A 27356-nucleotide genomic window follows, 5' to 3' on the forward strand; every position below is an offset into this window, starting at 1 on the left:
TCTTTTTGTGGTGTGCATTTATTCAAATTATGGTGCTCAGTACAATAATTGATTACATGACAGCATTCTTACCATTTTTTTTAAATAAATAGCACCTGTTTCATTAAATATTCAGATTCTCCCTATATATGTTCTTGCATAATAAATGTGTGAACGAGTCAAGTATGTAAAAAGCTTTACTTTTATCTATAATAAAATTTGTCTAATATGCTAACACAAACATGATATAGATACATATAAATAAATAAAAAGTATGGATTCTAATATTTAGAGATGAAAGGGAATTCAGGTATTTGCCATTTTTTAAAATTATGCATATTTGTATAAATCAATGATTACATGAATCATGAATCAATGATTACATGATTACTTGAAAACAAATTCAGAATGGTGTTTAGCTTTTATTTTGAAAATGCTAAAAAGCATAGGCTATAATGTTAATTATGTTTAACCATTTTTTTGCACTTTCCCTTCCCTAGCAAAAAGACTGATTTTGGGAAAACAATAGAAGCGAAAGCCTTCAATATAGATTTTAATTGAGAAAGAAATAACACATTCTCTGAGGCTCATGTATGAACTACTGAATAATTGTCTAATATTACATTATAGTTCAAACCTATTTAACAACTGCAACAGTTGATGTGCTTGCTAACTAGAACTTTCAAAAGCTAGCAATAAAAAAATCACTCTAGACCAAGCAGACTTGAACGACAAATTATAATAGAATAACAATTAACAAATTGTACTGCTTTTTTGTTAGACTAGATTAATTGGTTTGAATTCTGATTGTAACATATTTAATCAAAAGGAACCTGCTGTTTAAAAGCAATGGGTAGAATTCAACCTAGCTTTCTTAAAGGGTCTAGATTTTTAATTAGCATTCTAGATTCACCAATATGTGAGCTGAAATAAAGGAAACTTTAAAAAGTGCTCCTAGGATAGTGAAATTTTTTACAAGTAAAACTGGATCCGACTAATATAAAAACTTATTTTTATATTAAGTTTCAGCAAATAGCTCTTATTGCATCTAATATGAGCCAATTACATGGATTCAGTTGATTATATAGCAACCTCTAAGCATGTGGGAATTGCTCGTGGATAAGCAGGCCTCTTAACTCCCAAAGGAAATTCCCAATAAGGTTTCATATTTTATGTAAATCATTCTGAAATGGTTGGTCCAAAATATGTGTCTCTAAACTGAGACACACATTTTATTTGCTGTATACCAAAGAAATGGAGCTACTCCATTTCAAGCAGAAGTGATTTCAGGATTGAATATCAGTAGCTGAGAGAAAATAGTGAAAGAAGGTGCCAGGAAGTTTAGGGCACAGGTCAGCAACGTTTGCTGGATCATCAGCAGTGGTGACTGAAAGGAAGGAGGGAAGGGGGAAACAGAACATTAGAGCATGTCATTCTATCAATATCAATAAAGCTGCTGAGAGGGGGGAAAATACAGACTTTTATTTATTCTTTACTGGGAGCTGCAGTGTAGAAACAGAGAAAGGGGCGATATGTACTAATCTTACCCTATTCAGGATTAATCCAAAACCTAGAATAAATAAAGCTAAAGCTGAACTATGAAGGACCTAAGAAAGTTTGCCGCAACCTCCAAAATGAAATGGTTTAATTCTGTGTTGGAAACAAAATATTCTTTCTGATTTATACACGTCTCTAATTTTTACTGCCCTAATATAAACAGATAGGGAAATCCATATCATTTTTAACATTTAAAAATGGAAAAATATTCAATTGTATATTGAAATTCCTAATACTGAGATAGATTGTTTCTATGCTGTTTATTTGTAATAATTTGTAAATATAACTTTCATTTAGAAGGTAGCTGCTAAGAAACCCTTCATTATACAATAAGCAAACATCAGTAATATAGTAATCTATCCAAACTGCATGGCTCACTTCCTTCTACCTATGCAGAAACTATATGTTCTACTATTTTCATCAGTGTAGCATACAGCAAAAATATGAAACTCCAAACTAAAATTCTTAATAACTTACTGTTGCATTTTTCATGCTATATCATTCTAATTATTTGTTAATGGGAACCAGGTTAATAAAGGCTTAGTATTTTCAAAATGCACATATTTAGTTCAATAATGACAGTATAGGGATTAAAAATGTTGTCTGCACTTTATGACTATATGAAGAGAATTGAAAGAACCATTAGGACTTCAATACAATATGAAAATGTATTTACTGAAAGACAGCATTCATTATCTTCACTCTGTCAAATATTTGAACTATAAGCTTCTTACGCCAGAACTCACATTTCTTTTTGCCTTGTTCTGTGATGGTGATGAAGTAGGTTTCAATTTATTCTTCTGTTAAGTTAGGTGCATGGAGGAAATCTTTCTTTATGATTATACCTTAGAGTCAAAGATTTTCTAGTTATGGTCTTACTACTGTCTTCCAGTACTTGCCTCCAAATAAAAATGTAAACATTTAATGTTAGAAATGTGGTGCACCTTGGCTACAAAATATAGTCACCTTGGAAATGAAGAAGTTCACGCAAAAGGTAGAATTTAATCAGGAAACAAACATGGGTTCAATTTTTTTGAGAATGAAATGCAGAAAGAAAAATGTAGGCTGTAGACCTACAATATCATAAGCATGACTTGTATCTTCGGCAAATTAAACAGATTTTCATCCTGTCACTTGAAGTAAAAAAATGTTAACTTGAAGAGGTGTCATTTTTCAAAAAGAGCATAGCAATACCATTTTGCTTTCATTGTAGCTAACTGTCCTTCAAACATCTACATACTTTGGTGGACTATACTTCATACAATTAACCTTTTTTAAAAAAGCTAATAAAAGTCCATAATGGTCTGCACATTAACTGTTGCATCTGGGAAATAGTATTCTATTGTTGCTGAAAATATAGATATATGAAGCATTCAGAAGAGTACAGTTTAGATTCTTTATAGAAGGATCTAAGTTTCATATATAAATTGGATGATACTGTTTGTAACCAAGTTTCTTCCTACAAGTTGGACAAGAATTAGAATTTCTTAGAGAATCCCGGAGACACTGGCTACAGAAGACATGACCACATTTCGTTGATACAATGAGCCGTCCACTCCGAATAATCTCTGAATAACCATCCATGCAAATTGGGCAACTCACAGTACCTGAACGGTGTGAACTTGGAATATCATCTTCTAATAATTCCAATTCTTTAGTTAGTGTACTAGTTAAAATCACTTCATCTCTTGGTTCATCATCATCACTGCTTAATATACAGCTGTCAGGGAGCTGATTTCTAAATTCTTGATTTTGTGGTTGACAAACATTTTCTTCAACGATCACAACCGAATCATTGTGTGTCAGATCAACTACTACTGGTTCTGAAGATTCACAAGTCAGGTCAACTACTTCTTCACATGTGTTAACTTCAACGTCAATTGGTTCTTGGGAAGTTGTTTCAGGACCTGTGTTACTAACTGTGTTTCTTTTACAAGTTTGTCTAGAATTAATTGTTCCTCCACAGCGCTTTTTCTGAAACTCGGCCTTCTTTATTCTTTCACTAGGAATCAAGTTGGGAGCTGTGGCAGCTACTGCCAGAAGCCCATTTTCAGTGCTAGAAGAAGCTGTGTTGGTACTGGGAGACTGCAGGAAGGCTACGGTAGAAGTAGATGGGGTTGAGGAGGAGCAAGAGGAGCAGGAAGGGGCAATATTGGAAGATGGTCCTATAGATTTGACCTCAAAGACTCCAGCTAGGTTTGATGGGCTAAGGCCACCTCCTTTTTTATTTTTCCGACGCTTGGTCCCACAGCGCTTGGCATCAGCTGGGCTCATGGTTGGCTATAGGCAGGGAAAACCAAACTTCCAAATAAACAAGTAGTCTAGGAGTAAAAAAAAAACATATGAGTAAAACACATGAAAATAAAAGTCCACCGCATGTGCTTCCAACTGATGAACCACAGAACAAGGAAGAGTGCTAACCACACTACTATGCAAATTCTTTTTAAACAACACTGATTTTCTTTGGATAATTGTCATCAATTTTATTTTTGTTGTATCTGAATTACACCTTTTGACCAGGAGCAAAGATACTGTGTATTGCATGCCCTCCCCCATTTTTCCCCACAATAACAAACTTCTGACGTAGGCTGAGCCGAGAGATAATGACTGAACCAAAGTTACCCAGTGAGTATTTAAGGCTAAAGTTGGATCTTAACCACCACACTACTGGCTCTAATTCAAGCTCAAAGTTCAAATGTAGTCATCAAATCCAAACAGGATGACTAGAATTACAAAACTGGAATAAGGTTACCCCAGTTCAACACATTGTTCAGTCCAAGAATGCAAATTACAAGAAACCCAATGTGTCCACCTTTTATTTGAATTCATTCAGGGAAGGGGGGGACCACCTCTGAATAATTGATTTGCTTGTCAAAACTATGGTATTAAGAAATCTTTTTTACAGTATATTAAACCAGATTCAGATGAAAGTATTAATTCAACTTTCTGTAGAGTTGGCTACAGTGTTTAACTGTTTATAAATATTAACAGAATGTCCTGTAGCTTACTGACCAAATAATGAATAGACCAGATGACTAATTTAACATTTTTATATTATTTCATTGCTTAAGCTAAATCTACTTTAGCAATCAAGAAAAATAAACTGGGACTTTTTTGTTGACTTTATTTGATAGATCATTGGATTTGGAAATACAGCATTCCCACCACTAAAGAAGTGCAAGACAATTAGCTAGATCAGGGGTCGCCAACCTTTTGGACCTCAGGGATCACCAAACTCATAATTTTAAATCCCAGGGACCACTAACCGCTTCTGTGGGCATGGCCTAATTTGTGGGTGTGGCTTGGTGGTCATGTGACTGGCTGGGCATGGCTTGTATGTAAATATTATATTTATTTAAATATTTTTTTTATAAAAAAAGAGCAACTTTTGCCCAAAATCAGGCAAAGCAGGCAGGCAGATTAAGTTGCTCCCAGAATCATTCAGTGATCTATATCTATCTGCCATCGGCTAGCTCAGTCTGTCACATAAAATTTGCTAGCTGTGAGGCTGCACTGAATAATAGAACCTTCAGTACTAAGGGAGGTTCGACAGTGCTTAAAAGCAGAGACAAGATCTAAAGATTAGCTAGAAAGCAAGAAATGCAACCATTTCCTGCTTCCTAGCTAATCTAAATCTCCCAGCACAGCAGAACAACTGATGGTTGGAAAAAGGAAAAATAGCAACTTAGCAGGCAAGTTTGCCTGGTAAGGAATGAGTGGGCAGGGAGGGTTCCCATGGGCCATGTGGGTGGTGTAGCCTTGTGTTTCTGCGCAGCCTGGATTAATTGCTTTGCGGGGGTGCTCTGGGGGTGAGATTTCTCTGTGGCCCACCAAAATTTTCTCGCAGCCCACCAGTTGGTGAACGCTGAGCTAGATGACATAACAACTGGCACATGAAACTGGACATTCTTTATAATCTTTATAATTCTATACACTAATTGATCAAAACTAAAGTATATTTTCAGTAAGTTCTCCTTTGATAGCAGATTTATCCATCAGATGTCCCAAAGGAAAAATGAAAGTAGAGGCATATTCTCTATCGGATACAATTTTTGCAGCAGTTAGAAAAGAATATGATGCAGGTCTAGATAGATCAGTGGTCAACCTTTTCTTCACCATGGACTCTTCCTTTAAATAACTCAAGACTGAAGATTTACATTATTTCTTTAAGCCTTTGTGGATTCCCTGTGATGACACTGCAGTACCCCAGCCGGAATCCACAGACCACAGGTTGAGAACCATTGAGATAGACTATTGATAGAGATCATTAGAAATATTTGCAGTGTGAAGAGAAATTGGCAATTTTGAATATACACTACTCAAAAAAATAAAGTGAACACAAAAATAAGACATCCTAGATCTGAATGAATAAAATATTCTTATTACTTTGTTCATTACATAGTTGAATGTGCTGACAACAAACTCACATAAAAATTATCAATAGAAATCAAATTGAGCAACCCACGGAGGTCTGGATTTGGACTTACACTCAAAATTAAAGTGGAAAAAAACACTACAGGCTGATCCAACTTTGATGTAATGTCCTTAAAACAAGTCAAAATGAAGCTCAGTAGTGTGTGTGGCCTCCATGTGCCTGTATGACCTCCCTACAACGCCTGGGCATGCTCCTGATGAGGTGGAGGATAGTCTCCTGAGGGATCTCCTCCCACACCTGGAGTAATCCCCCAACTCCTGGACAGTCTGTGGTGCAATGTGGCATTGGTGGATGGAGTGAGACATGATGTCCCAGATGTGCTCAATTGGATTCAGGTCTGGGGAATGGATGGGCCAGTCCGTAGCATCAATGCCTTCATCTTGTAGGAACTGTTGACACACTCCAGCCCTCTTGCATAGAAGGAACCCAGGCCCAACTGCACCAACATATGGTCTCACAAGGGGTCTGAGGACCTCATCTCAGTACCTAATGGCACTCAGTACCTCTGGTGAGCACATGGAGGGCTGTAAAGCCCCCTAAAGAAATGCCACCCCACAACATTACTGACCCACTGCCAAACTGGTCATGCTGGAGGATGTTGCAGGCAGCAGAACGTTCTCCACGGCATCTCCAGACCCTGTCACGTCTGTCACATGTGCTCAGTGTGAACCTGCTTTCATCTGTGAAGAGCACAAGGCGCCAATGGCAAATTTGCCAATCTTGGAGTTCTCTGGCAAATGGAGTCTGTTTCTGACCGTTTGAGCAGCCACATGCACATTTGTGGCCAGCTGGAGGTCATTTTGCAGGGCTCTGGCAGTGCTCCTCCTGTCCCTCCTTGCACAAAGGTGGAGGTGGTGGTCCTGATGCTGGGTTGTTGCCCTCCTACAGCCTCTTCCACGTCTCCTGATGTTCCGGCCTGTCTCCTGGTAGCGCCTCCATGCTCTGGACACTACGCTGACAGACACAGCAAACCTTCTTGCCACAGCTCGCATTGATGTGCCATTCTGGATGAGCTGCACTACCTGAGCCACTTGTGTGGGTTGTAGACTCTGTCTCATGCTACCACTAGAGTGAAAGCACCGCCAGCATTCAAGAGTGACCAAACCATCAGCCCGAAAGCATAGGAACTGAGAAGTGGTCTATGGTCACCACCTGCAGAACTACTCCTTTACTGGGGATGTCTTGCTAACTGCCTATGCTTTCCACCTGTTGTCTATCCCATTTGCACAATAGCATGTGAAATTGATTGTCAATCAGTGTTGCTATCTAAGTGGACAGTTTGATTTCACAGAAGTGTGATTGACTTGGAGTTACATTGTGTTGTTTAAGTGTTCCCTTTATTTTTTTGAGCAGTGTATAATTGTCATCTATTCATTATTATCATGAGCATATGAAATAAAAAACTACTAAACATTAAACTGGCAAACAAAAAATAGGTTCAATAATACTATTATCAAAATGATTATATAACCATCCATAGAAAAACAACATACCTGTTTAAAAAAACCAAGATACTTTAATGGCTGTATTTTACAAAACAGCATAGCATCCAATAGGAATAACAAATCCATATAAAAATTTAAATTATTATTGTTAAAATATCAGCACATTTTTTTACTCTAAGAATACTTTCATTTTCTGTTTGTGACAATAAAATCACCTTAAAAGGCAATTGTGAGCTACTCACAATGTAAGACAGCTGCCTCAGAAACAGAAGCAAATACTAATTTGCTTTATCTGCTATCTCTATGACTGTTTTCAGTTACTGCCAGATGGTGGTGTCCTGATTTGAGTATACCATAATGTTTCACCACCACCACATCCAATTTTGTTGTCTTCATTAACCAATAGGCAAAATATCCGGAACAGTTTGCAGAAGGAATCAGGTGGGAGAAGAGGGTAGATTATGGTTTTATAATCCTACATGGATTTTTTAGGCTAAAAAGTCTTCCCTTCCTGGTATGTCTTATTTGCACAGTATAAAAATTAAAATAGAAATATATTGGAAGACACAAGGATAGAACAGCTCCAGAAATGAGGGAGGCAGATTTAGCCATGATGATAATTAGTCACGGAGAATTAAACATGCAAGGTACCTTGCTTGAGAATTAGATCTCTTGCTTAGAATGTGAGAGTAGCGGGATGAGAAGAACAAAATAGACCAGAGAAATCCATGGGGGGGGAGAAAACTGAAAACAGGAGAAAATGTTTATTAGGCTACAGACCAAAATACAATAGAAATGAAATAATTGCTTTGGCAAATGAAGGGGCTAATAAATTAACTAAACAAGTAAATAAATAATTTATATCTATAATTTACTATAGACTTAAAAAAAAATTAATCTCAGCCATGGTGATTTTTCCCTCAACCAAATTCTTTACTATAAAAACTGGAGGTAGGGCAGGGGTGTCAAACTCACAGCTGGATGCATTGATGACATGCTGGCCATGCCCAAGCCCGGTTTAGGAAGAGGGAAAAAAGTTGCAATACATCACATAATATGACACCATGAGTTTGACACCCCTGAGCTAGGGGCTCCTTTTTGTTGCTTTCAATAATCTACATTGGTTTTAATTTTATATCATCCTATTAATATATATGAACCAATTCCAATGAATAGGAATAGTAGGAAATTTTCATTTCTTTAACACATACCCTACCAGGGTTTAAAAGAGGGGGGGGGAGAGTGAAATTTAATATGGTTAGCTGAAGTTAGTTAATAAATCTGTATGTGTTCCTTGTAATCAATCTATGTTAACTTGGTTTGCAGTAGTGAATGCAGAAAGGTATTGTGGTATTCATAACATTTGTAAAAAAGGTGATTTTTCTCAGCCTACTTATATAAGAAATTCTAACATCTACCTTTAACTTAATTGAAATAATTTTCTCTTGAGATAATTGAGAAACATTTTAAAGCTAGCGTAAAGTCTTATTTACCGATTAGTTCTGAAGCTACCCAAGAACGGAGCCAGTGACATAAGATATATAACTGATAATAGTTATATTATTTTTCTTCTATTCCATTGTATCCAACTCTCAGATTCTGCCTAGACAAGTCCCTCAGTTTTCTTGGCAAGGTTTTTCAGAAGTGGTCTGCCATTGTCTCCTTCCTAGGGATGAGACAAAATGACTGGCTCAAGATCATCCAACTGCTTTGTTCCTCGTGTAGAATTAGAACTGTGTCTCTGATGTCTTAACCTCTACATCAAACTGGCTCTCATATCCCTATATGCAAATTCTTCAGGACAGCAGCCATTGATCTACTCCTTTTAGTTTATTTTAATGGAGATTTTGCTTCGCTAGCATGTCTCTTAAGCTATTTATTGCTTTGTATTTTATGCCTGCTATACTTAACATTTTATCTTAATAGCAGACTCCGGGTCAAAATGAGAAAGTAAGCCACAAGGGATAGTCTTATCCTGAAAAATGTTATCTAAAATCTGTGCAGCTATCCTCAGGAACACCTGGGGCAAGTATGCTTTTTCTTGGTCTAAAACAGCACAGCAGTCATTTTGTTTTTTAAACCAGCATAAAAACAGCAGACGTGTTGCCTAAAGATCCTTCCCCTTTACTATTGCTAGTATTTAAGTGGAGTTCAGTGGCTAGAATGCAATACTGCAGGCTAATTCTCAGCCTGCAATACTAATTCTGCTGACTGATTCTCATGCTCTCAAGACTGACTCAGCCTTTTGAGGTCAGTAAAATGAGGATCCAGACAGTTGAAGGTAATATGCTGAGTCAGTAAACTGCTTAGAGAGGGTTGTAAAGCATTGTGTAGCAGTATATAAGTCTAAGTACTATTTTTCTACCTAAAGAATCATTCAATTTGGTGGGAGAGAGTATATTCATTAAAAGTTATTCTTTGGAATAATTAAAATGTGATTCTATGTATTTCTTCCATTGGTTATCCCTCCCATCAATATATTATTTAGTTGTATATTTTGTTCCAGCTTTCAGACTATTTTCCTCAAAAACTTGGTGCAAATTATTAAAAAGCATTTCTAGTTTATCAGTCTGCTTCCAGTTAATTATACTGTCAACAATTTACTGTGCAGTAACCTTGGAAAATGTAAGATCATGGTTTTATCTTGGAATGGCATTTGGCATTCTTCTATGTCTAGATGGTTAATATATCTGACCTTGTCCTTTCTGTTTAGTACAAGAAGTCCTCAACTTAAGATCACAACTGAGCCCAAAGCAAGACAGTTAGCTTTGCCCCGTTTCACCACTTCCTTGCCACAATAAATTGAATCACTGCAGCTGTTAAGTTAGCAACACGTTCTTAATTGAATCTGGCTTTCCCATTAACTTTGCTTGTCGGAAGGTCACAAAAAATAATCACATGGCCCTGGGACACTGCAACCATCATAAATACATGCCAGTTGTCAAGTATCCAAATTATGATCACATGATGTGGGTATGCTGCAACAGTTGCAAGTATGAAAACCGGCCACTCTTTTCAATACACTTATAATTCTGAATGGCCACTAAACAAATTGTTGTCAATTGAGGACTACCTGAATTTCCGGTAGGCAAAGCAGCACTCAAAATGGAAAAAAGTGGAATTATTTCATTTACATATGGAAATTGATTTTTTAAAACTGTTTTGTCCCGCTAATGAACATTCATAGACTAGGAGTTATTTTGTGATAATTTTTAACTTCTCTACCATTTCAAATGTCTGGTTCCTGTGTTTAAAATTACTGGCCATTTTAAAAAGTAATTTAAAGGATGTGTCCCATTCTTCTTAGTTGTTCTGGAATAGTAAAAATAATTATTTTAAAAATAAAATAGCAACAATCTGGTAATTTCAGAATACATTAATAGAGCTATTAACCAGTCTTCTCTCCTAAATACTTTAGTAAAGCTGTCCTCTTCTCTAAGCTGTAGAAAGCCTGGAGATGTTGGTGCTAAACAAGAAAGGGGGAGTGGAGGTAAAGGAAGAAATGAGTGAAAAAAAAAAAACAGAATTCGGAAAAACAAAGTGCTGATGAGAGTAAAGGATGAGATTAGTTGTTGATCAGGGAGGAGCTGGCTGGCCATATAAATATATAATCAATTAATAAATACAGACGTTTGCCTCCCAAAATCCAAAACATCTTCAATCGCTCCAACAGTTCATCTGATTTCGGCTCTAAAATAACAACTAGTAAAGCAAAACAAATTTAACATATACCGAAGCAATGATGAGCTTAAGGAGGAAAATAAAACTTGTATAGGGGGGCCAGGGACAGATATTCTCAGAAAAAAAGATTAAAAATGCAAATGGAAACAAAGCCAACCTTGTTTTTTTCATGCTATGTCAAAGTTCAGCAATAAAAAATGAATCCCCAAATAAATGACTCGTGAAATTCAGTTCTCCATTAATCTATGAATAACTAATTATGCTAGGATGAAGGTGAAGACTGTATATATGCAAATATTCCCTAAACACTTCCTGCCCCTCCTGAACTACAGCGAGTACCTCCCTTTCATTAAGCCTAAATTAGAGGCCCTCCAGACAAAGCCTATTTTTAAGATCCTGGCTGTCCGCCCTAATCCCAACTCCATCGTCAATCTGTCCAAATGCCTCTTTTGTCACAGACTCAGTTTTGGGAAGAAGCCTCTGCGGGCTCTCCTGTTCTTACAGTAGGCATGTTGTCCGTACCTCGCTCGCATCCAGGTTCTTTCGTCCGATCTCCTTTCAACAATGGGAGAGGGGCCAGAAAAGGCTCGGAATACAAAGCAAGGGCACACCTTCCTTCCCCACCTTCTTTGTCCCACTTCGGCCTTGCCCTGAAAGGCCGCTTCGAAGTCCACAGCCAGACGAGTCACAATCACAACCAGGACAATGTTCGTCCCCAACCCGAACACGCACCCTTTTCTCAAAGGCGACCCCCACCCCCACCCCAACCCACCGGCCAGGAAGCTGTACGGCTCCAACCCTTCAACCACACCCTGAAAAAGAGCCCTTGTTCTGTACGTACAGGCGGCTGGAGAACTGAAGGCCGCAGGTGACCCTTCTTCCCAACAGCCTCCTTTCGAAAAGCAACTGCCCAGCTCCTGCCAGCCTCGCAGACGGCTCAAAACCCCAAACGCTAGCCTCACTTCCTCCTCAGTCCAGCCAGCTCTTCCTGCGCCTGCGCCTGCGCCAGCGGCCCATTTTCCCCTAAAGGGGCGCTTCCTCTATACGGGACCTCGAGCGCGCCTTTGACGCACGCGCGAAAATCCGTTCCCTGTTACTTTTTTTTTCCCCTCACGTGACTTGAAGCGGAAAAGGAAAGGGAAAGGTCAGGCGGCAACGTCGTCAGCAGTGGGGGGGGGGGAGGGGGGAGGGAAGAACGGAAGGTCAGGGTGCCGCGGAGCGGAAGTAGGAGCCGGAGCGCGTCCGCCATTGTGGAAAAGCCCGGAGCCCGGAGTAGAGGTGGGAAGTCGTGCTGCGACCGGCGGGTGGCTTTGGGAGGCACTGACCAGGACAGGAGGGTCCGGGCTGCGGAGACAATCAGCCAGCGGCGGAGGGGAGAGTAGAGGAGGCGGAAAACAGCGACCACGACGACCTGAGGGAGAGAAGGAGGAGGCCCAAGCGGAGCGGGGTGAGGGGGATTGCGGCTCCCCGTGAAGAATGTCAGCCACCAGCGTCGACCAGGTACCGCCTTCTTGCGGCTTCGTGGTTCCCGAGTGGAGGATCCCCTCGTCCCGCCTTCCTTCCGTTGGTCATAGCGGGGATCCGAGCCCGCTACATCCGAGACCGTGGGACTCCTCCCCTGCTCCCAGGACCGCCCCTTCTGCAGGCCTGGAGGCCGCTCGGCCTGGGGCCTTCTTGCCGAGGCTCAACGATTCCATTGCTTGTGTTCACGGGAGGGCAGCTTATTCGTTACTCTCCTAACATCTACGAGCTCCGGTCCTTTCCTTGTTCGGCCTGGCCTCTGGCCAAATATTCTGCCCTCCCTGACTGTAGTTGGACGTGGCTCTGAGGAATTCTTAATAGTCGTTGCCGTTTGCTCTCCATTATACAGTATTATCTGCTGGCCTTTTGTTGCCCCGCTTCTTTTCTTCTCTCTGCTCCCCCCCCCCTCCCATTTATTTTTCTTGCTCATTTGTCGCCTTAGGGTGATATCGCTATTTTTGTAGATAGTATGGCTTTGTTTAATAACGGTGCTCTGTTTTTCATAACACTTTTTCTTGTTTGCTTATTTTTTTCCTTTCCTAATTTTGTTGTTTTCACTCTTATATGCTTTTAACATTCTACCTTTTATCTTTATCTTCTTGGGCTGTTCTTCCCATTGTGCTCCTTGCAACCATTTAATGGACTTCTCTCTCCCTCTGTGTACACATTACCTTTAAAAAAAAAATTGATAGTGGAGGTCTGTAATGAATAGCCAATTTAATAGACATCAAAACCAGGCACAACAGAGTCAGTATTAACAATCTCAGATTTGAATTAAAATACCTTAGTATTGGCCAAAGTTAGGCAAGTATAGATTTTTCTGCATTGATTATTTTGCTTCACCAATATAAGAAAATGATTACAATTCCAAAGTCACTAAGTTTAATGGGATAGAGGAGAAAACAGGAATAACATACAGTGGAGTGTTTATAATCATGTTATAGTGGAATGTTAATTTTTAGCTATGCTTTAATGATAAATCTAGCACTTAAATAAAGTTCTAATATGTTTATGTCTTATTGCTTATGCTGCTAATAATGTACTTTTTCTTTTATGTTTAAATATTAAACTATTATCTTTTAAAGTGTGTAGTTCTTGCGATATTTCACGAACTAACCTGTTTAGAATTCATTAGATGCTTACGTCTTTGTATTTACCTGTTTTAAAATATGAAGGCTTATTTTATACATTTAATTCATCTATTGTTATTTTATTTCATTGCTAACAGAGACCTAAAGGACAGGGAAATAAAGGTAAGATGATTTTTCTTTTCTTATAATCCCAGTTAAGCAGAGTATAATTAATTAATCTGAGACTATAGGGACTGAGGATATTCATTTGTTTGACAACTTTTATTATATAGTATATGATTCATTAGACTACAATGAAATTCTGCAATTTTGTTTGTATTTCTAATAAAATTGAATTACCTAAATATTTTGCCATTTTCTTTATTTCTGCCATCAGAACAAATAGGACTAATCAACACTTCAAATGACATAGGTTCTTTATTATTTTCTTTTGCTTATTGATTATCCAGTTCAGATATTAAGTGTCTCAAGTACCATTCAACTTTAATTATATTTGCTATAAATACATATTTTTGCAGTTCATTTTAGCATCTAAAAGTTTATCTTAGATGCTAAAATGGATTAATTTAAGGAAATTCATAAAAATATTTTCATTTCCTTTTCATTCCATTCCTTGAAAGCTCAGGAGGAAGGCCTTTAGATTTGAGGTAGAGTTTTTAAATTTCAAAAGAAGTGGGAAAAGTAGCCTAGATACATAGGCTGGATTTCTGCTTGGCTTGGACACTTTTTCTCCAGCATCCCCTTTATTCATTTCACATTGATCAGGATATATCTAAATATGGATGTTTTGAGGAAAAATGATGGAGTTTTTGTGGGAAAGCTGTTTAAATCTATTTTTAAGCTAACTTACAATTAAAAACTTTTGTTTTTAAAAATAGCATTCCAAAGACTTCTCTGGTGATTTGGTACAGTTGTCAATTTTCTCTCTGATAGCTTCTTAAGCAAGCCATTTTTGTTCTTTTTATTTGTTTGCGAATGACCACTGTCAGCTTTTATACCTGGATTCCAGTAACTAAAGCCTGTGCATGGGTTTGGCCTTGTGTAGATAAAAAGGAAGGTGTACAAGGCTTGCAAAACCTTGCATCAACATGTAAGGTTATATTCACAGTGTACTGTGTTAACAAAAACTGTGTGATATCAGTATCGACATTATTGAAATGATAAATCCAACAGGGTTTGTTATTTGTGACATTTCGTACAGTTCTTTGCCAATAGTTCTTTAGAACTATTAAAATTGATAGCATCCATAACAATGAACACTTTCAAGTTTGAAGGATGAAATGAAGAAATGACTGTGATACTTTTTTTCTGGAATATACTCAGTCATCTCAGTTTGGCTTATTTCTCAGCAAAAGGATATATAAATGTATTGTTTAAACATTTCCACATCTGAGAAATATACAGAAATAATTTGTATAACTGCCCTACAGTCCATACTTCTTGTTTTAAAGATTATTCCCCAGAGGATTTACATGTTTAAAAAACACCATAAAATGTAAAAAAAATCATTAAAATAACATCAAATAGTAAGAAAGGTGTGATGCCTAAAAGTGTTACAAAACAGACAGTTGAAAGATTTATAAATTTATTTATGCAAAAGATGCATATGCTGATAGTATTTTAGGGAATATTTTGGATATGGATTAAACTACAGGGATAGAGGCAATGAGCTGAAAGCAAAGCTGTGTATTTTCTTTTCAGACACTGGTAATTGAACTGAATAAATTAAAACACTGGTAGTAATATGGTTACACACAGTCCATAATATAAATTAAGATGGCAAATAGTAATGTTCTAGTTTTAATCATTCATGGCTTATGACAAGATCTTGGCAGTTTATTATTATTATGACTCTAAACATATGTGTTCAGCTCATTTACAAGTAAAAGATCTAAATATATTAAAATGAGTTACTAGTTTCATTATACTTTATATAATTATTAGTATTTAATAATTGATAAAAATGTATCTATAGAATAAATGTCAGATTGCTCATATTAGAATTCTCAATAAAATCCAAAAGTGTTACTCTGATATTGCATTGCGCAGAACATTGTATTTTAATTTTTAAAATAAATTGTTAATAGAAGTAAAGCCCATTATTTATTTAGTATTTATTCAGTTTATAAGCCACTTCAATTATTGAGGTAACTATGGTTGATTACAATATATTAAAGCAATAAATCAAGGAAAAAACAAGATTTTTTAAAAATTATATTTTAATATATGGAAAGAAATACCAAGAACTAAGGAATACACTGTTTTTATTTGTATTTGTAATTCTTTTAAATTATTTTTAAATAGCTATGACCGAACTTCATGATGATAGTTAAAATGTCCTTCAGTGAAACAGAGTGCCAATCCTTTAAATTCTATATGTATTCATTTTTAACCACTGAATATTGAATTAATAGTAATTGTGGTTTCTACTTTGTGGTTTAGATTTTTAACAGCTAAATTTCAGTTAGGGAGTAAATTAATCTTTTGTTCAAAATTTGTTCTGAGACATAACTGTTACTGATTTGATATTTTTAAAAAATATGTTTTAGTTCTTATGAGCTAGTAGCATATGTTTATGTTCCTGTTGATTTCTTGTAAGGTGAATCACAGGATAAACTGCTGTTGTCTTTTTCTGAAATACGTGGTAGAGAATTTTGCCTTTCTCTAAAAATTGTATCGCACATTTACATCTTTTTCTTTTGCTTACTCTGTCAGATATTCTATTAGAATGAATTGTACCAATTTTGGTATGTACTTGTTTTGAATATTATTAATTTTAAAGTTAGTGTTTGCACTTGCAATATTATATGACTTATATTTTTGGCTTGTGGTTTTTAACAAGCCCATTTCTCCCCCCCCCAGCCCTCAGTATAGGAGTTGTGCAAAGGGATATAAATCATGATAAAAGATTCAATGCTTTGAGCAGAGAAATAGCTTTTAGCCTGTAGTTTACAAAAATGTGTGTAGAAAGAATTCAAGAAAAAAAGTCCAATGAAGAAAAGATGAAATTGAAAGTATGTTAGAAATAGAATTTTAAAGAAACCAATGAAATGAAAATGTCATTCTTGAGCGTCATATAGGACTGCAATAAAGCTTATTGTGGAATCTTTGGTGCCGTCTGAACTTGGTTGTTTGTTTCATTGCCCAATTGGGTAAAACCATCAATGCACTAGGTACTGACACTGATAATGTTACCTAATTGGTTAATGAGACATCTGCAAACAAACAACCAAGCTCAGAGAGCATTAAAGACTGCAGTTCAACCCTGAGCTAGGTATATTCTCTTGATATCCGTATTTATATCTATTTTGCAACCTGGATTTTTGGCAAATTTTTCTCTTCTCCAAAATTGACTATTTGTGGCAGAAAAGAAAATACTTATCACTGATGTATATTAAATGTTTGAGTAACTATTACAGACCAAAAAGCTTATCAGAACAAAAGGTGAGATACTTTGGATATATAGCTGAACAATCTTCTTTCAATTAGAGCAGAGTCTAAATCTCTCAGCATAATCGTTGTAATATGGGGACACAATACCTAATATGAAAGCTAGATGCTCAGTGGAGTTAGAGTTATATATTTGTGAGTTGTTTTATTAGAAAGTTAAATTATAAAGCTTAATATCCATTCTAGTTACCAGGAATGCACCAAGCACTACCTTTTGAAAACATTTATTCCCCCACACCTTTTAATTTTAAGATTGGAATTAAAACTTTTTATAAGGATTTGGCAGGTTGCTATCTAATCCCTATCTATACCTTTAGGGTGCATCCAGTGTAATTTCACTTCTTACAAAATTCATTGCTGCTTGTTGCTAGAAGAAACCAAGTAGATCACTTGGAAATATTGTGAATATATGATATATTTGTCTTGAAATTCTTGCTTATCCATTGTGATATCTTTGTAGAGAACAGACAGACATGGAACAATACACAGGCAGATTATAAAAGCCACATTTGTAGGACCAGTTCCTTTTATATTACGGTTTTGGTTGAAATTGGTATTGGCTTTTACAAAATAATTTTTGTCAGACCCCTGAATCTGGTTAAAAAGCTACATTTGACATAATATATAGGAGATCTGGCCATTTGTCCATAGGTCAATATTATATCACTGAATTTCAGTTGGAAATTTTTACTAAGTATATTTACATAGTGATTGTGTGATTGAGTCTGAGATTCCTTACATATAAAGCAAGTAGAAATAACTATTTTTATTTAATACAAGCATTTGCAGATTTCATTTTTTAAATAAAGCTATTGTAGATATATGTTGGGATGTCACTGTACCAGAAAGAGAATTATAACAGCAAAGCTGGGGTTTTTGCTGTTATTCAATCTATTTCAGTATAGAAAAATTAAATTGGCCACTTCCAGTAAGCCATTCATCTATTCTTTCTCTCATGAACTTAAGGGAAAAATTTCTTGTCATGGAATACTATACAAGGTAATTAGATAACTTAGTATACATATAAGGTGCTGTATAACACTAATAACACTTTAACTGTTTAAAGACAGATCAGTGCTGTATTTGCAGTTCTGTATGAATCCGTTGAAGTTCTCTTGTTCTGATGTACATACTTCTCCAAATTAGTTTGTTTTCATTAGGACCTTCCTACAAATAATATTTCAGGCTTACCTGTTTTTTTTCTTGCTTTATATTCTAATCTGTGGCCATAGAATGTATAAAGCTCACCCTTCACCTTCTATTTATGTAATATTTTCCCATTTTCATCTCTTTTCTGGATGATCCTGCAAATACAGAGTGCCAATCCTTTGCGGCTTTTTGATTTAAGGATTCCACAATATATGCATGTTACCTATTATGATTTACCTTAAAATGTTATGATTTCCATTAGATGTTCAGAGTCATGCACAATGCTTTTATGTTATTTCTAATTTTAGTTGCATTTCAGTTTCAGTGCAAAACGGTTCGATTCATCAAAAGGATGCAGTAAATGATGATGATTTTGAGCCATATCTGAGTAGCCAGACAAATCAGGCAAGTATTTACAAAGTTATTACATGTTTTTGGTACTCTGTAATAAGTAATAAAATAAATTGCTTTAATTATCCAATAACAAAATACAACCTTTCAAAGATTTCATATCCCATTTACTTATAAAACATTGCTGCCTTTGGAACATGTCAGTGAGTTAACTTTATTTTTCTTAAATTCTTTTGCTTAGGATCTAAATACCAAGGGTATTCACCTTGCAGTGGATATGGATGGGAAATGTTAACTAACAAGCTTAGTTAATACACATTTCTTTTGGTCATTTTCATTCATTTAATGCTAAGCAGAAGATGTATTTTTAAAGTTATACATTCTCTTTTCAAAGAGCATAATTAAATTAGTTTTTTAATGAGAAATAAAAACAATGGCAGGGAGGGGAGTTTGAAGCCTTGGTTAATCCTTGCCTGAATTATTAACTAGAGCTGTCTAGCTAGTCTTAATTAATCTCATGGGATGCTTCTGTTTTCTTCTTGCTCTACAATGGTGGCTATTTAACAAAGGCCATAGGCAAAGTTAAGGATAATGAACCAGGATTTGCATATTTATCTCTGTTTAGTTATTCGATTCTAGCTCAACCCTATTGTCTTAGAAGTTTGGCTGATACAGATTTTTTTTTCTCAAGCAGTTGCAACAAATTAATTTAAGGCCTTGTTTTTCCCTGAAAAAGTCTTAATTTGCTTCTACTGGGGTTCTGGGTGTTTCAATGTGGCAGAAGTCAAGGAAGTTTTTTTCATCCAGGTTTGCTTAAGCAGAGTAGGAGCAAAACTATATGTGTACAATAGAGAATTTGATGGCATTATCCTCTGGATGTCTTCTCCAATTGAGTGGCCTTGCAACTACCAAGATAATCGTGAATGATACACCATTGCTGTGATTGCCTCCACTGCCTTCTGTAGTTTCCAGCTTGGGGTTGCAGTTTGATTGCTTATTATTGCTAGTTGAGCATCATAGCAAGCAGAATATATACAATTATTATAGTGACTTTTGAAACTAAACAAGTGCCAAATTAAATGTTATTTAATATGATAGAATATTTCGATAATTCTGACAAACAGAATTATAATTTTCATCTGATGATATGATATGTGGGCACTCTTTCAGTTGCAGCCAAGTTTTCTGTCAGTAGTTTTTGTATCCAACTTCACCAGGACTTATAGCATGGTATCAGTAATACAGATAGTCCTTAAATTTGGGATTGGCAATTTCGTTGCTGAGCAACATGTCATTCAGTGAGACATCACATGACCATGTTTTGCGACTTTACTATTGGTGTCCCTTTTAACTCTGGTTGTCAGAAGCCAGCTGTAAAGCCCCCAAATGGTGATCACATAATTACTGCAATGCCACTGGTTTACAAACAGCCACTGGTTGTGAAGAACCCATGGTGATCAGATGACCACAGGGATGCTGCAGTGGTCAACTGTAAAGTTAATTTTCAGTGTTGTTGAGATCTATTGGACACAGTTCCTCCATTTTTAAATGAAACTAGAAATCAAACCTGGAATCTTGTGCAACAATGCTGATACCTCACAAGGGTTTGGTATAACAGCATTTCAGACATTGTGGGAACTTCACATGTCTTGTTGTGTGTGATTAACTTTTGGCTTAATGTCTTCTTGGTGAAAGTCATAGTTAAGCTGAAAAATGTTGAAATGTTAAAATATAATGTTGAATTTTTTTCAATGCAAAAAAGTTCTTTTGATGTGTGCTTGTGACAAGAGACAACTATATGTGTGTTTCTGCTCAGGGAGTGGGTGATTTTCAGGTCGTATTTGCACTAGAAAACAAGATACATAAATTCACTATGATAGTTTTTAATATATAGCAATAGCACTTTAACTTATATACCACTTTATAGTGCTTTACTGCCCTCTCTAAGCAGTTTACAGAGTCAGCATATTGTCCCCAACAATCTGGGTCCTCATTTTACGCACCTCGGAAGGATGGAAGGCTGAGTCAATCTTGAGCCTGGTGGGATTTGAACTGCCAAACTGTAGGCTATAGATGTAGCTTGCAGTACTGCACTCTAACCACTGCGCCACAGAAGCTAGCTGTCTGTCTGTCTATATATGATGGTTTGAGTAGTCAAATAAAATGGCCTTACATATTATTTCCAATTAAACAAGAATAGTCTAGACCTGAAATTGCTCCCTCCATCCTAAGATAGATAGATAGATAGATAGATAGATAGATAGATAGATAGATAGATAGATAGATAGATGTGTATAGGTGAGATTATTTATTATTTATACTTCAGTCAATGTTGATTTAGCAAATTTTTAGTTTATACAAATCCCTGCCATATGGGTTCAAAAATGTCTGATTAACACAAATATTACCTTTCCCAACTTGTTTTCCTGTAAGTTGGTAAATATTGAAAATAAAACAGGTAAAATAAACGATTGTGCTTGTTTTATACTTTGTGCCATTCTACAATAAAATATTTAGGGTACATAAATTCAGAAGTTTGTGGGTCAATGAAGCTTGAAAAAAATTCTGTCCTGCCTATGCATTTTACTGATGTATGCTCTTGGAATCTCAAATTTTGTTTCCTCAGGATAAGAAATAAACGGTGTTCCATACCTTGATCTCTTATTGCTGTCTTTCCGTAGTGAACTTAGTAGTATCTTGATTCTTGTGTATAGCCTGATTTAAGACGAAGAAAACCACAGGAAGAAGGCAGGAGCCCAGTTAGAAGGAATAAAATAAAATGGCATCTGGAATATTTTTAGATGATTGGAGGCACATCAGTGTCAGAAGATATGCAAGTTCTTTCTTTAGAAAGCCATATATATGTAATTAAAATTGTGCCACTGTGGAGCAGTTTTAAACTATTCAGTGATTATATTAACCACTATTATTTATTTGGTTTTATTCCAGGTCTTTTAATGTGAAAATATTTTTTCTATATTTAAATTTTTGGACATGAATAGTATTAAATATTCTTAAATTTAGATTTGTAACAAATGATCATTATAAATGCAGCATTAAAAGTTAATTATTATTTTTCTTCTTCTGCAGAGTAATAGCTATCCACCAATGTCAGACCCATACATGCCTAGTTATTATGCTCCCTCCATTGGTTTTCCATATTCTCTGGGTGAAGCAGCATGGTCCACAGCTGGAGATCCTCCAATGCCATACTTGACAACTTATGGGCAGATGAGCAATGGTGAACACCACTATATCCCCGATGGTGTATTCAGTCAACCTGGGGCTTTAGGGAATACTCCTCCATTTCTTGGTCAGCACGGATTTAATTTTTTTCCTGGGAATGCAGATTTCTCTACATGGGGGACAAGTGGATCTCAGGGGCAATCAACCCAAAGCTCTGCTTATAGCAGCAGCTATGGCTACCCACCCAGCTCTCTCGGTAGAGCTATAGCCGATGGACAGGCTGGATTTGGCAATGATACTTTAAGCAAGGTACCTGGAATTAGCAGCATTGAACAAGGTATGACTGGATTGAAAATTGGTGGTGAAATGACAGTTGCTGTGACAAAAACAGTTGGATCAGCTCTAACCAGTACAGGTATGACGAGCATTGCAGCAAATAATGTCCCTGCAGTTAGCAGTTCAGCACCTAAACCAACCTCATGGGCTGCCATTGCAAGAAAGCCTGCTAAGCCTCAGCCAAAACTTAAGCCTAAAGGTAATGTGGGAATTGGGGGCCCTGCGGTACCACCACCACCTATAAAACATAACATGAATATTGGCACTTGGGATGACAAAGGGTCGGTGGTAAAAGCTCCTCCAACCCAACCAGTACTGCCTCCTCAGACTATAATTCAACAGCCTCAGCCTTTAATTCAGCCACCTCCTATGGTGCAAAGCCAGCTGCCTCAGCAACAGCAGCAACAGCAGCCGCCGCCACAGTCACAACAGCCTCAAGGACCTCAGCAACAGGCTCAGCCTCATCAGCTGCAGCAGCAGCAACAACTGCAAAATCGCTGGGTGGCTCCTCGCAATAGAGGTGTAGGCTTCAATCAGAGCAATGGAGCTGGAAATGAAAACTATGGTATAGGTGTTATACCAGTTAGCTCTTCACCATCTGGTGTAGAAGTACACCCAGTTTTGGAGAAATTAAAGGCCATAAACAACTATAATCCCAAAGACTTTGACTGGAATCTGAAGAATGGTCGCGTGTTTATAATCAAAAGCTATTCAGAGGATGATATACATCGTTCCATTAAATATTCTATCTGGTGTAGTACTGAACATGGTAATAAACGCTTGGATGCTGCATATCGTTCACTGAATGGAAAAGGCCCACTCTATTTACTTTTCAGTGTGAATGGCAGTGGACACTTCTGTGGAGTGGCTGAGATGAAGTCGGTGGTGGACTACAATGCGTATGCTGGAGTCTGGTCTCAGGATAAATGGAAGGGGAAGTTTGATGTTAAATGGATCTTTGTTAAAGACGTTCCGAACAACCAGCTGCGGCACATTCGCTTGGAAAATAATGACAACAAACCAGTTACCAATTCAAGGGACACTCAAGAAGTACCACTAGAAAAAGCCAAGCAAGTGCTTAAAATAATTGCTACTTTCAAGCATACCACCTCAATCTTTGATGACTTTGCACATTATGAAAAGCGTCAAGAGGAGGAGGAAGCCATGCGTAGGGTAAGATATCATACTATTTTTTCCTGGATTGGAAGCTTGATTACTAAAAATGGCGTTGCTTCTGATCTTAACTAATAGAAATCGAGATGTAATACCACCTTACCAGATTTAGGTGAGAGTTATCGAATATTCTGGATAACATGTTTGTTACTGTCTGCATTAAAATTTAAATATCCTAATTTTAATTTAGATCTCTATGAATAAACTGCAAGGTTAAATAATAGTTATGAGGTTCTTCATGTAAAGTATTTAAGTTGTAATAGACACTGAGGTGTGCAAAAAAATAATTCCTTTACTAGCATTATTGCTGGTTAAAAAATAATTCAAAATAAGAATTTATCAGAAAAATCAAAAGAACAGTTTTGAACTGTTCGCTTTCTCCCTCAGAAGCTTGTAGTTTGTGTCCAAATTCATTGCAGACCAGGAGCAGACAATCTATAGCTCACTAAAGTAATTAATGGAGTCTGAGTTCACACTGGCAGAATTCAGCAGGCAGTAAGGAAACCATAATTTTGAGATGCTTAAGGCCCATTTTTATCCTTTAAATGTCTTGAATTACACAAAATCTTGAGATTTAGTTTTGCAATTGGAAGGAAACAGTTCTGGTGAAATCACACCAGTTGGAGGCAGTGCTTGCGAGTTAGAAAACTGTTCTCTGTCTTGTGTTTTTCCATTCTTGGATTGTTCTGAGAAGGCTAAAGGAATCAAACTGGGTAAAGCAATAAAAGCCTTTCTTATGATTTGGAGTTAAAGCCTCTTAGCCATCTGAATTTAACTTGTTCTTCCTTGGATTATTGTCAAGTAAGAATGTTGATTCAGACACATGGCTTATTATCAAAACACTTTGTCTTTGTGGAGACAAAAACAGTTTTTTTCTTTTAGTTTCTAAAAAGACTGAACTTCTGTATTCATTTATTTGACAGTAAGCCAAGACTATTTAAACGGTTATTAAAAAATTCTTAGTCTGTCTTATTTAAAAAGAAAATTCTTGCAGGTTTGTGGACAAAATTTCTCAGATTTGAAAGAAGCTGGATTTCTAGTGCACACTGGTAGTAGAGGTGATTGAAGTCTTGTGAAATGATCTGGGATACTTTTGAGTTTATGTCGCTGGGAAAGCAGATTCTGTACACCAGGGGTGTCAAACTCAATTTCATTGTGGGACACATCAGAGTTGTCTTTGATCTTGGGGAGCTGGGATAGACATGGCCAGTGCGATGTCACTTGTGGTGGCCTTTGTGGTGGCTTGACAAACGTGCTCCTGAGTGCCATTTTTGGCTGTGATGGCCTCCTGAAACCCTCTGCCAGTGAAAACGGAGCACGGGAGGACCACACTTGGCCCTTGTGAGCTCCATTTTCAACTATGATGGCTTCCTGCAACACTGCCAGTGAAAACGCAGCCCTTCCGAACTCTGTTTTCACTGGCAGAGGCATCGCAGGCCAGTCCTTTGCTGTTTCTATGTTGGCCGCACAGGCCAGACCTAAGCACCCTGCGGGCCAGATTAGGCCCGCAGGCCTTGAATTGGACACCCCTGCTCTACAGTGTTATTTCCATCACTTTTTAATAAGAACACTACTCCTGGTAATTAAGACTTCCTGTGAAATGGCAGAAAATTTGATCTGGACATGGTTGTAGCATACCTTCTATTCAAGAAACTTTGGCTTAGTCCTACTCTATACCTATTTCCCCTAGATAAAAGTGGTGATCTTACGATTTCTCCTAGAGAAAGTAGATTATTTATATCTTGGTAGTCAGGATTCACTTTGTGCTACAGTAAGTAAATTGCACTGGATATGCTTGCCGATGATGGCTTTTAGAGTGTCCTCCTTGAACGTGGGAATTTTGGAGTTTTCCTACCTTCACAATTCTTGCTTGAAGAGCAAGTAGCAGCGGCTTGAAGAGCAAGTGCAAGTAGCATAGCTTTTGCACAATTAAATATTCTGAACTGATTGCAACCGTTCCTAGACTGAGAAGCCCTACTTATATATAGGGGGGTCTACAGGGGGCTACTGTTGTAGAGCATTCAGAGGCAACAGTTAATACAGAATATGGTGGCTCAGCAGTGATGGTATATGCTGGTATACTTAGATAACACCTGTTTCTGGAACTACATTGGTTGCCAATTGGTTCCTGGTCTTCTGTTTACAGTTGGGCCGCAAATTACATCCAGAGGCCATGTGGCAGCACACCACATCCTTGTGTGGTCTCTGCAGCATCCAAAAAGCACACAAAAGCAAGTCCAGTTCTTGTGCATTTTTCAGAGGCTGCAGAAGGTGTGTGAGAATGGAGCATGCTCATGTGGCTTCCAGATCATATAGAAATGGTCTTGCTCTTGTGTAGCCTCTGGACTGGAGCTTCTGAAAATCATACAAGAATGAGGGTGTGCTTGCTTGCAGTTTTGGATAGTTCAGAGGCCATGTAAGAGCATGCTCTGAAGCCGCTTCAAGAATAAAGTCTTCGTGTAAGGTGTAGCTGTTACCAGGGCCTATTACAAAAAGAGAATACCATCTGAAGTTAAAGAGGCAGATTTTGGGAAGTGTTAGGCTGCAGGGACATCACACCCTTCCCCAAGATACAAGACTTGCATGCCCTTGAGGTAGTGAGGTGTGGTCTTTTTAGGCCTTGATATTGGCAGTAGGGCTGAAGTCGATACTTGGGGGTTGCTGACAAGTTCTTCAAGGTGGCCTAGATGGGGAGGTAGGCAAGTGGTGGGGGAATTGCAGTATCCCCATGGTTATAAGAGCAGGCTCACTGACAAGCAATCAAATTTTGATCATGTGATTGCATGGACGCCTCAATAGTCATAACTTTAGACACAGTTTGTAACTTTGTTCAGCGCTTTCACAATGTTGAACAGCTCCTGAACAACCATTCGTTAAGAGAGAACTGGTGTTGTTTTCATCTGCAGCTCCTATATTACTACAGATCGGGTTACCTGGAGTACTGATTTTTCTTGTACTCATCTGTCTATCAAACCAGATGAAATACAATATATTCCCTCCCAGTCCCATCCCTATGAGATTGTCACCTGATGGGGCCTTGGAAATGGGTGTCTTGAATAGTCTAGCCTATGCTGTGGAACTCCATCCCAACAGGATATGACCCACTTTGTTGCTTTGGGCCTTTAGAAATTTGTAAAGGTCTACCTATTCCATTTTGCACAAGAGGAAGGTACACCGCCGTAATTGAAGGTCGGGTTCATGGGTGTATGAAATTTTTATTTTTGAGATTTTTTGCCTTTGTATTTTTAAATGTGCTTCAGAGTTATTTATAACCACCTGGAGCCCCTTGGGAATGGATAACATGTAAAAAAATGAATAAGAAATAAACAATTTAGTGGATCTATCTTCTAAATATGTATCATATTTTAAAGTATTAAACTATTAGTAAATTACGTATGCATAAAGTAGTGTAATCGAATTTTGAAGATATAGTTTAAATATTTGCACATTTATGTTAATTGCTACATTGCGAAATATTCCTTATAAAATGAGTTCTGGTGTGTTAAACCAAAGCTTATATTGTGTGTGCTTAATTAAATCCAACCCAATGCTGGTTCTTATTACATGACGTAACCATTGTAAGCTAGTGTAGAACAAGACTTAATTTTCTGTATTGTGTTTTGCAATGAAAAGTGAGTAAAGGATTGTTGTCCATTAGGAACTTTGAACGAAATTTGAATATAAGCCACAGGTAGGACTTGAATCTTCTTGCCAAACTTGGTATTCCCCCTCCCCCTCCATTTTATATGCTTTTAAAAGCTTGGAAAAATATTAGAGAAATAATAGAGAAATTGCTGAGACTTTATAATGCTTTAACTACTGTAAGTCTGTTTACTACTGAAAAGTAGTGAAGTAGAAAAGTAACAATAATAAGCTAACCTATTGAGAAATATTGTATTCATTAGATGGAAAAATGAGTTTTGAGTTTGGTAATACTAGATAAATATTTAACCGGAATACGTTTCACAAATTTTAGTTAGCTATGACTTGGATCATTTTTGG

The 27356-nt window shown here is 37.2% G+C and overlaps 2 protein-coding genes across 9 annotated transcripts in view; one reads left to right on the top strand and one right to left on the bottom strand.

Annotated features, from left to right (window-relative positions):
• RNF4 (ring finger protein 4) lies at window positions 1-12686 on the bottom strand. Of its 5 annotated transcripts, none has more exons than XR_015743216.1 (3): window positions 12423-12560; window positions 2283-3857; window positions 382-1366 (listed from the first exon to the last, which is right to left on the bottom strand). XR_015743216.1 is itself a non-coding variant. In XM_087931306.1 (3 exons), the coding sequence occupies exon 3, from the start codon at window positions 3808-3810 to the stop codon at window positions 2953-2955; it is 858 nt and encodes a 285-aa protein (XP_087787432.1). In that variant the 5' UTR covers window positions 3811-3857; window positions 11047-11106; window positions 11939-12093; the 3' UTR covers window positions 382-2952. The 5 variants fall into 5 exon arrangements, 3 of the variants coding, with proteins under 3 accessions (XP_026561939.1, XP_087787432.1, XP_026561940.1); XR_015743215.1 differs by lacking the exon at window positions 12423-12560 and adding an exon at window positions 11939-12093; XM_087931306.1 differs by lacking the exon at window positions 12423-12560 and adding exons at window positions 11047-11106; window positions 11939-12093 and having other exon boundaries at window positions 382-3857.
• Window positions 12303-27356, top strand: part of YTHDF3 (YTH N6-methyladenosine RNA binding protein F3) — a 21777-nt gene continuing 6723 nt past the window's right edge. Inside the window, exons 1-5 of one of the 4 annotated variants that reach the window (XM_087931302.1) lie at window positions 12303-12597; window positions 13847-13871; window positions 16425-16456; window positions 18628-18713; window positions 21750-23354. In XM_087931302.1, the coding sequence (XP_087787428.1) occupies window positions 16438-16456; window positions 18628-18713; window positions 21750-23354 (1710 nt within the window). In that variant the 5' untranslated portion in view covers window positions 12303-12597; window positions 13847-13871; window positions 16425-16437. The remainder of the gene's footprint in view (window positions 12598-13846; window positions 13872-16424; window positions 16457-18627; window positions 18714-21749; window positions 23355-27356) is intronic. The other 3 variants (XM_087931303.1, XM_026706152.2, XM_087931305.1) reach the window with 3 other exon arrangements.

Source organism: Pseudonaja textilis, chromosome 3 (assembly GCF_049901715.1).
Source record: "Pseudonaja textilis isolate UNSWEBS1 chromosome 3, rPseTex1.2, whole genome shotgun sequence".
In the NCBI taxonomy this organism is placed as follows: Eukaryota; Metazoa; Chordata; class Lepidosauria; order Squamata; family Elapidae; genus Pseudonaja; species Pseudonaja textilis.